At 46.2% G+C, this 13,512-nt stretch overlaps 1 protein-coding gene across 7 annotated transcripts in view; it reads left to right on the top strand.

The window, feature by feature from the left end:
* Positions 1–13,512, top strand: part of MYOF (myoferlin) — a 187,010-nt gene that overhangs the window by 51,030 nt on the left and 122,468 nt on the right. For all 7 annotated transcript variants that reach the window (XM_066240064.1, XM_066240063.1, XM_066240062.1 and 4 more), the window contains one exon: positions 396–483. In XM_066240064.1, the coding sequence (XP_066096161.1) occupies positions 396–483 (88 nt within the window). The remainder of the gene's footprint in view (positions 1–395; positions 484–13,512) is intronic.

Raw genomic sequence — 13,512 nt, 5'->3', positions numbered from 1 at the left:
AAACTGACCAGTATTTCAATGGGAACTATGGGCCTGCTTTTGGCTAATGAGATGGTCAATGTGCTTCTCTTACTGACCACCAATGAAAGAGGTGCCCCTTCCGGGAGTGCGGCGGGGGCCGGATAAATGGCCTCAGGGGGCTGCATGTGGCCCGCGGGCCGTAGTTTGGGGACCCCTGCGTAACAGGTCATTCCTTTCCCAGGACCTCCACCTGAGCTCACCTGTGAGAAGATGTAAGCAGTGGGGTGTGCATCCTCTGCCTTTCTGTTCTCACTTACCTATCCCCTTGCTCACCCCTCCTAGAACTTTTACTCCTGCTGAATTTGTTTGCATTGGGTCCATGGCATTCCGATGCCCTACCTTGATTCTGTCTGAAATGCATTGTTTCTACCCAGGCCACCATTGACTTGGTGATCGGCTATGATCCACCTTCAACTCCACATCCCGATGACCCCAGTGGGACCAGCACGCCAGGCATGGGAGGTAAGCTGACCCTTCTGATGGCCCAGCCTACCCTGGAGGAGTCTACTGAAGTCACACGAGGAGTTGCCAAGAAAGCCTTCCTCATCGTTACACTGTCTGTAGCTCCTGCCCACGCAGACAGGGCCCTGTGCGGCTGGTGGAGCTGCCCTGAATTGGGACAGCTAGGGCTGTTTGTGAAATGCCATTCATGGAAGAGGAGAGGGGTGGGACAGCCCTTTACCGACAAGCCTCACAGTGAGCTGACCCAGTACATACAGACTCCAGCAGAAGGCTCTAAGCAAGGCTTAAATACAGATTTGCAGCCTTCACCCCATACACTGTCCCCTGGCGAGGCTCCAGACGTGGGCTCTGCTCTTCTCATGAGCCTCTTCGCCTCCAGGCATGCAGTCACCAGCCTGTGCTCCCAGCTGCCAGTCTCCCGGTTAGTCCCTTGTTTTTGTTTTTTTGTATTTTTCTGAAGCTGGAAATAGGGAGAGACAGACAGACTCCCGCATGCGCCCAACCGGGATCCACCCGGCACGCCCACCAGGGGGCGATGCTCTGCCTACCAGGGGGTGTTGCTTTGCCGTGACCAGAGCCACTCTAGCGCCTGGGGCAGAGGCCAAGGAGCCATCCCCAGCGCCCGGGTCATCTTTGCTCCAATGGAGCCTTGGCTGCGGGAGGGGAAGAGAGAGACAGAGAGGAAGGGAGGGGGTTGGAGAAGCAAATGGGCGCTTCTCCTATGTGCCCTGGCCGGGAATCGAACCCGGGTCCCCCGCACGCCAGGCTGATGCTCTACCACTGAGCCAACCGGCCAGGGCCCAGGCCCTTGTTTTGGAGCGTCTTTCTCTCCCTCCCTCACCCTTGACCCCTTCCTGGCCCCCAAGACAGCCCCTTGGTCCTTTAAGCACCTGAAATTTTGCGTAACCCACGTTATTCTTTTTGTTCTCTGATATGTCGGTCATTTGGGGCCATCAGGTACTGCTCTGGATGGGACAGGGACTGGGAGCCGGGGGCCGGGAGCCGGGGACCAGGGGGAGGGCTTTGGGCCGAAGCTGGAAGGAAGTCTACAAGACGGTCAGACCTTTCACACGGCCGGCCAAGTGTGAACTCCTCTTAGAGACTTCCAGGGGAATGTGATGCCAAAGTGCCTCTGTCCCTTCCTCCGTCCTGAGCTGCGTCAGCAAACACCTCCCTGTTTCCCCAGCCATGGCATGTGGCCCAGGAAGGAAGGGGCTTCTTGTCCCTCATGGTCACCGCCACCTTGAATCTTCCTTTCTGGGAGGGCACCCTGGTTACTTTTCCTCACCAGGATTGGCCTCTCAGGTTCTATTTTCTCTTCATTTCTGTTTGCTCTTCATTTCTCGCCGGAGTGGTCTGCTCACCCTCTGTAGCGGCACCTCCCTTCCTGCCTTGCAGCATCCCTGACCCTTTCTGGCCTGACTTCTTTTTTTTTTTTGTATTTTTTCCGAAGCTGGAAACGGGGAGAGACAGTCAGACAGACTTCCGCATGCGCCCGACCAGGATCCACCCGGCACGCCCGCCAGGGCGATGCTCTGCCTACCAGGGGGCGATGCTCTGCCCCTCCGGGGCATCGCTCTGCCACGACCAGAGCCACTCTAGCGCCTGGGGCAGAGGCCAAGAAGCCATCCCCAGCGCCCGGGCCATCTTTGCTCCAATGGAGCCTTGGCTGCAGGAGGGGAAGAGAGAGACAGAGAGGAAGGAGAGGGGGAGGGGTGGAGAAGCAAATGGGCGCTTCTCCTATGTTCCCTGGCCAGGAATCGAACCCAGGTCCCCCGCACGCCAGGCCGATGCTTTACCGCTGAGCCAACCGGCCAGGGCCTGGCCTGACTTCTTGTGTCACTCAGCCCAACCCCAGCCACTGCCCCGCTCACCCTCACCCCACAGATGGCCCAGTATTCAGGTTTTGACCCATTTACTGACCAAGTAGTTGTAAGTGTCCAGCACGGGGCAGCTGGCTCCTTCTTCCTGGGGACAGCTGGGACTGACAGAGCCCACCCAGCACATCAGCAACACGTTTTGCAGTCACCCTGTGCCCAGCGGCACTGTGGGCTGTTGCTGGGTCCTCGGACACTCTCGGTCCCACAAGAGCTCTGCAATGACTCCCTTTTGCTGCCGCAGCAGTGATGACAAATAAAACACAGAGGAAACATACTGGCCTTAACCAGCACACTATCAGCTTCGGACCCAAGTAGTTCCACCCATTTCCTCCTCACCTCCTTCACCGATCACTGCGTAGGCCTGGGACGGGCAGTAGGTGCCTTCTGGCCCACACAGGGCAGCCCCAGCTGGTGGGATATTTGGAGTGGCCTCTGAGTCGGGAGGGTCAGGGTACCTTTCCTCACATTGATGTTTTTCTTAAGCTGGACCCTGTGTATTAGTTTCTTAAGGCAGCTGTGATCAAGTACCACAAACTGGGTGGCTTCAGTAATAGAAATTTATTCTCTCACGTTTCTGTAGACTATGAGTCTAAAATCAAGGTGACAACAGGGTTGGGTCCTTCTGAAAACTTTGAGGGGTAATCTGTGCCATGCCCCTCTCCTAGCTTCTGGTGGGTCCTGCAGTCCTTGGCATCCCAGTCTCAGTCTCTGCCATCACATAGTGTTCTCTTTTGTGTTTGTCCAAATTTCCCACCTGTTATAAGGACACCGGTCATTGGAATAGGCCCATCCTAATCCCGTATGACCTCATCTTAACTTGAGTACATCTGCAAAGACCCTATTTCTAAATAAGGTCACGTTCTGGGGTTTCCGATGGGTGTAACTTTTGGGAGGACACTATTCAACCCAGTACACTTATAGATAAAAAGCAGTTTCATTATGTGTATTCCATTTCAAAAGCCAAAACGTTAAATGGGCCTTTTTGTGTCACCTCTTCAGCCAGTTTTTAGGGAACAAGTAACACTAAGGTTCATTCAAATAAAAGGAGTAAACTTGTTCTTTAGAGTAAATTGGTGGTGCTATGCCATTTCTTAGTATTTATGGCATTAAAAAAAACCGGTCACTGGGTTTCTGAACCCGCTGCTAGCTGCAGATGTGCTGCGGGCGACAAATGCTTCAAGCACCTGCCCTCCAGGAAATTTCAGTCCAGGTTTGGATACAAGACTTTCATCCTGAAGGTGTATCATTATGGGTAAGATCAAGTGCTTTGGGGCCAGGCTGGCCCAGGTTGGTTTCTGTGCTTATGGTTAGTTAGCCATGTGACCTTGGGTAATTTACTTAACCTCTCTCAATCTCAGCTTTCTCCACTGTAATATGGGGATATAATAGCAGCACTTACATGGTAACATTGTTGCAAGGATTAAATGAGATGAGTGTTAAGTACCTAGTCCAGTGCCTGGCATACAGTAAGTGCTACCTTAATAGTGGCTATTATTAGTATTATTACTACTATTAATACAAAAACAAGCCCAGGTGGCACCCTCTATATAAACCAGGAGTCCCCAAACTTTTTACACAGGGGGCCAGTTCACTGTCCCTCAGACCATTAGAGGGCCGGACTATAAAAAAACTATGAACAAATCCCTATGCACACTGCACATATTTTATTTTAAAGTAGGAAAACAAAATGGGAACAAATACAATATTTAAAATAAAGAACAAGTAAATTTAAATAAACAAACTGACCAGTATTTCAATGGGAACTATGCTCCTCTCACTGACCACCAATGAAAGAGGTGCCCCTTCCGGAAGTGCGGCGGGGGGGGCCGGATAAATGGCCTCAGGGGGCCGCATGTGGCCCGCTGGCCGTAGTTTGGGGACCTCTGATATAAACATTCAAATTGCTTCTTCTGAAAAGCAGAGCTGTTTGAAAAGAATAGTCTGGTTTGGCTCAGTGTCATGTTGAAATGACTTAACGTTTTCTTTTAAAAATCTCTTTTAAAAAATAAGAAAAGGTTGTACCCTAATGGACTCAAAAAAGATTTTAAGAATAAGCAATTTACGAAGCTGTAGAGAGTGCAGTGGAAGCTCCTTCTCCTGAGACGGGCTGTGCAAGGTCTCGCTTAGAAAACATGCAGTTTCCCTGGAACAAAGGCTGCTTCCTTAGAAATGGGAAAAGTAGCAACTCTTGAACTTTTAAACCCACTGGGGAGAAAATTCTTGCCACAGAGGCTCCCTCGCCTCACTTCCTGGACGGTCACCAAGGCGCCAGCAGTGCTTGGGGACTGCGAGTCACCCATCCTCGTAGGCAGCTGTCTCCCAGCAGGCTCCGTGAGGGCCCCTGGTCAAGACCTTCCTTCTTCAGGATTCCTGATACTGCAGGATGGACACAGGAAGGGCACCAGAATTTGGGTTACTTTTGTTTGGATTTCAAACAAATACTTTTACCAAGTGCTGGCCTCCAAATGAGCTTGTTTCTGAAAGGCAACTTTATTTTATTATTTTTTTAAGGGCAAGTTTATTTTTTTTAAGTGTGAGATGACAAAGGGAAATTTCTTTATTGAAGAAATGAACAGAATTGGCCCTGGCTGGGGAGCTCAGTTGATTGGAGTGTTGTCCTGATACACCCAAGTTGTGGGTTCACTTCCCAGTCAGGGCACATACAAGAATCAACCAAATGAATGTATTAATAAGTGGAACAACAAATCTGTATTTCTCCTTTCTTCTCTATCTCTAAATGCAAAAAAATAAAACAGGGTTCTTTGTTCTCTAAGATAAATATTCACCATGACTGAGTCAAGGGTGTCATTCTGAGTATTGACTTCATAATCTGGTTAAAAATAACAACTTTTCTTCAGCATTTACAAAATTCTTTCAATATCCTAGTTTATCTGAATATTTCAAGGGAAAACACTTTTTGTCTTAATGTGATAATCCAATTAAACTAATCAAAGGTATCTTTTTTTTTTAATTCTTTTTTTTTTTTTTTTTCTGAAGTTGGAAACAGGGAGGCAGTCAGACAGACTCCTGCATGTGCCCGACCGGGATCCACCCCGCATGCCCACCAGGGGGCGATGCTCTGCCCATCTGGGGTGTCGCTCTGTTGCAATCAAAGCCATTCTAGCGCCTGAGGCAGAGGCCGCAGAGCCATCCTCAGCGCCCGGGGCCAACTTTGCTCCACTGGAGCCTTGGCTGCTGGAGGGGAAGAGAGAGAGAGAGAGGAAGGAGAGGGGGAGGGGTGGAGAAGCTGATGGGTGCTTCTCCTGTGTGCCCTGGCTGGGAATCGAACCCAGGACTCCTGCATGCCAGGCCGACGCTCTACCACTGAGCCAACCGGCCAGGGCCTCAAAGGTATCTTTGAGTGCTTACTACAATTCCATGCTAAGGAAGACACACACACACACACACACACACACACACAGACACACACACACACACACACCACAACACAACAATTTATAGTCTTAGGAGACAGAGAAATAACAGCAAGACGGCTACATCTCCTGCTATTGTTACCTTGAGGATGTAAATGGGACATCTGGCCCAGAATTTCCCCTCCTTCAGTTGACTCTTAAAAATAACAAACAAAAATACCTTTATCATCTTATATAAAAGTAATGAATATGCTTCTCCTGATTTATATGTCTTTTCAAATTAAAAAAAATGAACTTGATCTCTTTCTTTCTTACAAAAACAATACCTGTTTGTAAAAATATAGATATCACAGAAATATAAGACACAGAAAGTTCAGATTACTCACAGTTCCATTGTTCTGAAATAATGACTGTTCACAACTACGAATATTGATTATAAAGGTTATCATCTACATTGTGGGTCCTGAAAGAAAAAATTTGAAAAATTAATGATAGAACACAGAAGTGAAGATTTCAGGAAAACCCACCCCTATAAGTTGAAGAAACTAATATGACCATGGGTCTCAGGAATTGAATACCTGAGGGTTTCATGTGAGTCTTCTTTTACTTTTTTTTTTAGAGAAGTTTTAGATTTACCAGATACCTCCTGCTTTCATTCATAAATAACCTCCCCCATTATCAACACCACTCACCAGAGTGGTGCATTTTTTTATGAAGGATGAACCCACTTTGACACATCGTAATCTCCATTGTTCTGTGGGTCTGGACAAATAGATAATGACATGTATCCATCATTATATATAACAGAGTATTTTCAGTGCCCTAAAGAGCCTTTGTGCTTTGCATATTCACTTCTCCACATCCCCAACCTTTGGTAAACACTGATTGTTTTATTGTCTCCATAGTTTTTCTTTTTCAGAATGTCCTAGAATTGGAATCATGCAGTATATAGCCTTTTAAGGTTGACTTTTTTTACTTAGTAATATAAATTTAAGATTCCTCCATTCTTTTTTTGGTTTGCTAGTTTATTTTTTTCCCTGTTGATTTGAGAGAAAGAGGGAGAGAGACAGAGAGAGAGAGAGAGAGAGAGAAAGGAGAGGGGCAGGTGGTCGCTTCTCCTGTGTGCCCTGACCAGGCCTCGAACCTGGGACTTCCACATGTCAGGCTGACACTCTACCACTGAGCCAACCGGCCAGGGCCTCTGTATATTTTAAATAACAGTCTTTTATCAGATGTATCTTTTCACAAATATTTTCTCTCAGTCTGTGACTTGTTATTGAATTCTGTTGACATCGTCTTTTGCAGAGCAGGAATTTTTTATTTTAATGAAGTCCAGCTCATTGATCTTTTTTTTCACAAATCACGTCTCTGATGTTCTATCAAAGGGGTTCATTTCTAAAGAATGCTTTCTTGAGGTATTCAAAACAACAAAGGCTATAGATGGCTGCGGCATTGGTGGCTGGGTTCAAAGTGTCCAGTGTTAAAGTTACCCTTTTCCTTGGACCTACATTTGAGACTTTTCCCGTGACAGACAAGTGGACTGACCCAGACCATAAGCTTGACCTCCTGAACACCTGTTACTTTCTTAGCTTGATTTGCCAGATGTCCAGGATTTGACTGGAGCCCACATTCTGTGCTTGGAAGAAACTATTTTTAAAATCTTACATCTATTTTTAAAGAACCATCTGTTAAAATTGTGCTATGTCCAATGATAGAAATGCAAAAATTCATGCATAGCCAATTTGGCACTTCAAATTGATTTCATTCCACAAACACCAAAGTCACTTTGCTTGAAACTGAATTCGATCCAGTTCAGAAAGCATTTATTGACACCCCTTTTGGGGGCATACACAGGTGAGAAAGGCATTGTTTGACACCAAAGTTCTTGCATTTCACAAGACAGGGAAGATATACATACATGAATAACTAAAAGTCAGACCTTAATATAATAAATTCCTCAAGAGAAGACTAAGCAAATTATTTATGGGAAATAATTTCTTAGAGAATGTACTTGTTTTATTTTTAAATTTTTCTGAAGTGAGAAGCAGGGAGGCAGAGAGACAGACTTCTGCATGCGCCCAACCGGGATCCACCCAGCATGCCACCAGGGGGCAATGCTCTGCCCATCTGGGCTATTGCTCGTTTCAGTCGAAACCACTCTAGCGCCTGAGGTGGAGGCCATGGAGCCTCCCTGCTCTACCACTGAGCCAACTGGCCAGGGCATCATTGCTTGACTCTTGTATGTACCCTGACTGGGGATTGAACCCACAACATTGGTGTATTAGGATGATGTTCTAACCAACTGAGCTACTGAACAGAGTTCAACTGTGAATTCTTAGTGCCTAGTGCAGTACTTGGAAAGTCATAAGTGTTCAATAAATGCCCGTTTTGGGGGGTGAATGCATGAATGAGTGAATGGTGGAAGTGAAACAGATACATTTTAATTTTTTTTTAAGAAAGTCATTTTGGGGAACACTAGTGAATAGACAAAAGTGACGGATTGATTCAGAGGTGTAATAAAAGGGATGCATGTTCTTGAGGGCTGGGAGTGCTCGGCTGAGACACCTGTCCTTGACAGACACTCTTGTTTGCTTTCTGAATAGGGACTGACATGGTCAGAGATAAACTGTAAAATGATCAGTGTGCTAGAAGATTGTTTTAGGCACTATTTCCAGGACTGGACCTCTAAATAATTTTGTCCAACAAACTGATTGTATTAAATCAATTCTTTTCCAAGATATTCAAGAAAACCAAAGTGATCATAATAGACAAATGGTTCTTAAATTTTAGACACAGTAAAATCATCAAGGGAGATCTTTAAATGTGCAGATTTCAGGCACCTACCTCCAGAAAGTATAATTTAGCTGGTCTGAAAGGGAACCCCTTCGTCCCGATCTGTATGGTTAACAAGAACTTCTGGGAGATCCTAATGGAGGTAGATTTTAGAGCTCAGTTTTAAAAGCCCTAGAGTTGAGTGTTTTACTTGATTAATAATATCTTGCCCAGGCACAGACAGAGCTTTGTGCAATATTTCCTAGACTAGCTTATAGCATGTGTTTGCATTGCTTTTTGGTTAGATAGAGGCTCTTCATTGTATGGTTGTTCTGGTCTATGATTTGGAACCATTCCAGAAGATTTATAAGGCACACATAATGCCATTTACCCAAGAATTAGATAGAAAGTAGTGAATTGATTATGGTTTTGTGTTTTTTTCATGCTTAGAAACTTATTCTCTCTTATTCTGCTTTGCACTTTCTAACTTACACACCCTTTGTTCTGATTTTCCCATGGCCTTTGGCCCAAGGCAATTAAATTCTGCCTTAACCAGAACTACCACATATCAAGACTTCGTCATGAGAAGCAAAATTAGTATCATGGGTAGAGGTTGGCAATCTAGAACTCTAAAAATATGAATGGGAGGAGTGTTTGGATAAAGGTGCCTGCTGGCCAGGGTGGGGTGGGACTTGGGAGGGAGTGTTCATATTCCTGGCTAGGAGGAAGCCAGGAGTGACTGAAAAGTGTCCCTTTTCCTCAGCCATTCCTAGGAAGTTCTAATAGGACATTCTTCTGGTTAGTTGTGGGTATGGGAGTGGGGAAGAAATGGCCTGCAGATCTGGTGACATCTGAGTGACTAATAGTCCACTCTCTTTTGCATGATAAGGAGAAGACATGCTAGATGAGGAGAGCATGGGAGCCTGGAGAAAGGAGAGAGGTGACACCCGCTGGGGAAAGGCACTGTTGGGCACACCAAAGGCAAACTGGACTGTATCATAAGGCTGCCAACTCTTTAACACTGGGTGACAAACAGTAGCTATGTAGGGAAGTGTCATTGTCACCACTGACTGCACACAGGGATAGTTTGCAAGAATACTGCTGTTGAGCTTCTGGAAAGAGGCCAACAGTGCATCTCAGAAATTATGAAGACTTGTTATGTTGCTGGAGTTGTGATGGAGAGTCATCCCTAAGTGTTCATTAAAACATCACTTGTGAGCAAGGATGGGTCACATAGGGAGTTACTGACATTGAGAAAGAAGACAGGCCATGGCCAGTTAGCTCAATTGGTTGGAAAGTCGTCCCAATACGCCAAGATTGTGGGTTTGATCTCCAGTCAGAGCACATACAAGAATTAACCAATGAGTGCATAAGTTATTTTGTTTTTTATATTCTACCTAGAAGTGCAATCATGTGGTATTCATCTTTCTATGTCTGACTTATTTCGGTTAGCATAATACCCTTTAAGTCCATCCATGTTGTTGCAAGTGGCAAGATTTCATTTTATTTTATGGTTGAGTAATATTCCATTATATATATTATATACCATATATATATATATATATCCTTCCCTGCTATATATATGTATATATACCACAACTTCTCTATCCATTAGTCTATTGATGGACACATAGGTTGCTTTCATATCTCGACTAGTGTAATAACACTGCAATGAACATGGGGTACATAAGTCTTGTTGAATTAGTGGTTTGGATTTCTTCAGAAAAGTACTTAGAAAGTGAGTTGCTAGGTCGTATTGAAGTTCTACTTTTTAACTTTTTGGGGAACCTCCATACTGTATTTCAGAGTGGCTGCACCAGCAGACGATGTCTGAGGGTTCCTTTTTTCCACATCCTCACCAACACCTGTTGTTTGTGGACTTATTGATAACAGTCACTCTGAGAGATGTGAGATGATATCTCATTGTAGTTTTAATTTACCTGATGATTAGTGACATTGAGCATCTTTTCAAATGTCTATTGGCCATCTGTATGTCCTCTTTGGGGAAATGTCTACTTAGGTCCTCTGTCCATTTTTTAATATGTTTGGGTTTTAGGGGTGTTAGGTTGTATCAGTTCTTTAGGTATTTTGGATATGAACTCCTTGGCGAATATATTCTCCCATTCAGTAGGTTTCCATTTTGTTATGGTTTCCTTCACTGTACAGCATCTTTATATCTTGATGGAAATGCTCTAGTAGAGACGGGTAAACCTAATGAGTAGATACAGAAGCAGAAATTGCAGAGGCAAAATCCTTGAGTAGCAAGAGAAGATAAAATCCCTGCGTAGGTGGAAGGGTTGGCCGCGGGTTGGGGAACATAGACAATTCAGGGGTTGTAGCAGCAGGGAAGGCAGACTACAGATGCAGGTAGGACAGTAGATTTGGAGTAGGGAGGATGTGGAAATTCTCCTCTGATTGCCTGTTTTCTCAGTGAAATAAGACGTAAGGTTATATTATTTGACAGTGAGAAGGGTAGTGAGGGTGTGGGGAGCTTTGAAGGTGGAAAATAGTGGGATTTCAGAACGCTAAAGTGATTTGGCCATCTCAGACTAGGATCCAGGAAAACTTTGAAATAGATGGTTTGCGCCCTGGCCAGTTGGCTCAGTGGTAGAGCATTGGCCTGGTGTGCAGGAGTCCCGGGTTAGATTCCCGGCCAGGGCACACAGGAGAAGCACCCATCTGCTTCTCCACCCCTCCCCCTCTGCTTCTTCTCTGTCTCTCTCTTCCCCTCCCGCAGCCAAGGCTCCATTAGAGCAAAGTTGGCCTGGGTGCTGAGGATGGCTCTGTGACCTCTGCCTCAGGCGCTAGAATGGCTCTGGTTGCAACAGAGCAATGTCCCAGATGGGCAGAGCATTGCCCCCTGGTGGGCATGCCAGGTGGATCCCAGTCGGGCGCATGCGGGAGTCTGTCTGATTGCCTCCCTGTTTCCAACTTCAGAAAAATACAAAAGGAAAAAAAATAAAGAAATAGATGGCTTGCAAATGTGGTCTGATGGCTGGGCAGCTCTGCGAGTTCACTTAAGGTTTGTGATCATGAAATTAAAGTGAAACTAGTCAGTAAGGCATGTGTCTCAAATAAAGGGGTGGAGTAAGGGGACAGAGTGAATGAACCAGGTGAGTCCAAAAGAGTGAGAGAAGGAGTTCTTACAGGGCACGTAAAGGAGCAATTTCAGTGTTAGATCACAGAATCTAACATAGGGTGGGAAAAAGGCAAGGAAGTAGGTGGCATGGAAGTGAAGTGGTTCATTGACTGGGGCTGCCCGTGTGGCTGCAGACTTGGGGATAGTAGTAATATATGGAACAAACTAGAAGACACAAAAAGATGTTCTCTGTAGGAGGCTGAATAGTGTCCCCCAAAATTCCTGTCTACATGGAACTTTGGAATGTAACTGTATTTGGAAATAGGGTCGTTATGGATGGAATTAGTTAGGATGAGGTCATACTGCGTTAAGGAGTGCCCTAAAACCGATGACTGGGTCCTTGTGAGAAGAGGTGAGAACCCACAGACAGAAGCACAGGAAAGAAGGCCGTGTGACAGCAGAGACAGAGACTGGGGTGATGCACAGACAGCCAAAGGAACACAGCGTTCCCAGGAACCCCCAGCTGGTAAAAGTCAAGGAAAGATCTTTCCCTAGAGGCTTTCAAGAGAGCAGGGCCCTGCCAGCACCTTGATTTTGGACTTCTAAAATTTGGACCTGTCAGAGATTAAATTTCTATTATTTGAGCCCCCCAGTCTGGGTACTTTGTTACAACAGCACTAGGAAGCAAATACAACCAACACCTTCCTAGTCAGTCAGGGGCTCCCAACTTAGTTGCCCACTGTGATCACGAAAGAGTCATTGTTTGTAGATCCATGTGGCTGTGGTTCAGATTCATGCCTGGGTCTCATTAACAGAGCGTGCCAGTGTCACCGCTAACATTCAGGTAACGAAACAGCTTATGCAGAAGGGCGTGCTTGGCAATGCCTTAAGCGCCCCCCTCACTCTTTGTGGAACACTTAGGGTAGCATTGTTTAAGCCTGTGCAGCTTCCTGCCACATCAAGGGGTGATTTCCTGCTCAAATATCCTTCCCCTGCTATGCAGAGATGCTGGTGGTTGCCATGACTGAGGCTGGTTTCCTCTGACCCATCCCTTCAGCCTAAAGTTTGAATAACAAAGGTGTTTCCAGAAGAAATTGGCTCTTCATTACCTGCAGTCTGTTTCTGGAGCATCCATCAAGAGTTTAATTAGGGCTTGTTCTGAGTTTAATTAGGGCTTGCCCTCCTCCTTCTGCTCTTGCTTGCTGCCATGAACAACCGCCAACCCCAAATGCAACAATCCACAGCGGAGAAATCCCACCCGGGCCCAGGAAGTTAGTCTCAGTGGTTGGAAGAGCTTAAAGCGGTGCGTTACCCAGTCTGGAACAGGTTTGCAAAAGGCACACCCAGCCCTCTGTGCTGCCCTGAGGCAGGAGCCCAGGTTGAGAGGAGCACCCCCTGACATCTTCCCCGAGACCTGGGCAGGAGCTTTGCCAAATGGCTAGAGAACTTGAGAAGGCACGAGCAGGGGTCAGGATGCCCGTGTTTATTACCCACGCCACGTTCTGTGAGCCCCTGCTGTATACTAGGATTTGTGTCAGGCACAGGGACAGATACAAAGAAGAAACTGGGAGTGGATGGTAGTGGGGAAGCCTACAGGTTAGCAATAGATGCAAATCTCTGTGGTGAGGACTGGGTGGAAGATGTGTGGAAGATAGGAGAAAGGGTGACTCGCTCCCTGTGGGAGAAGTGGGGACGGCCTGTCCCAAGGCAATACGTTTCATTGGAAAGCCATTCCTTTGAAGCCCCTTCAAGAACAGGGAAGAGACTCAGGTTATCTTGCCAAAGGCAAAGGTAACTAGCTATTCCCTACCTTTGGCTTTTCTGGGGTTTCACAGTCCTGACACAGATGCTGAGGGGTTAGGACAGCACCTCCTTCCCCGGCCGCCCGGTTTTAGATCTACTCTTGCACCAGTGAGGTAGGCAA

The sequence above is a fragment of the Saccopteryx bilineata genome, chromosome 7 (assembly GCF_036850765.1).
Source record: "Saccopteryx bilineata isolate mSacBil1 chromosome 7, mSacBil1_pri_phased_curated, whole genome shotgun sequence".
In the NCBI taxonomy this organism is placed as follows: domain Eukaryota; kingdom Metazoa; phylum Chordata; class Mammalia; order Chiroptera; family Emballonuridae; genus Saccopteryx; species Saccopteryx bilineata.
This window is presented reverse-complemented; position numbering and strand designations above follow the sequence as displayed.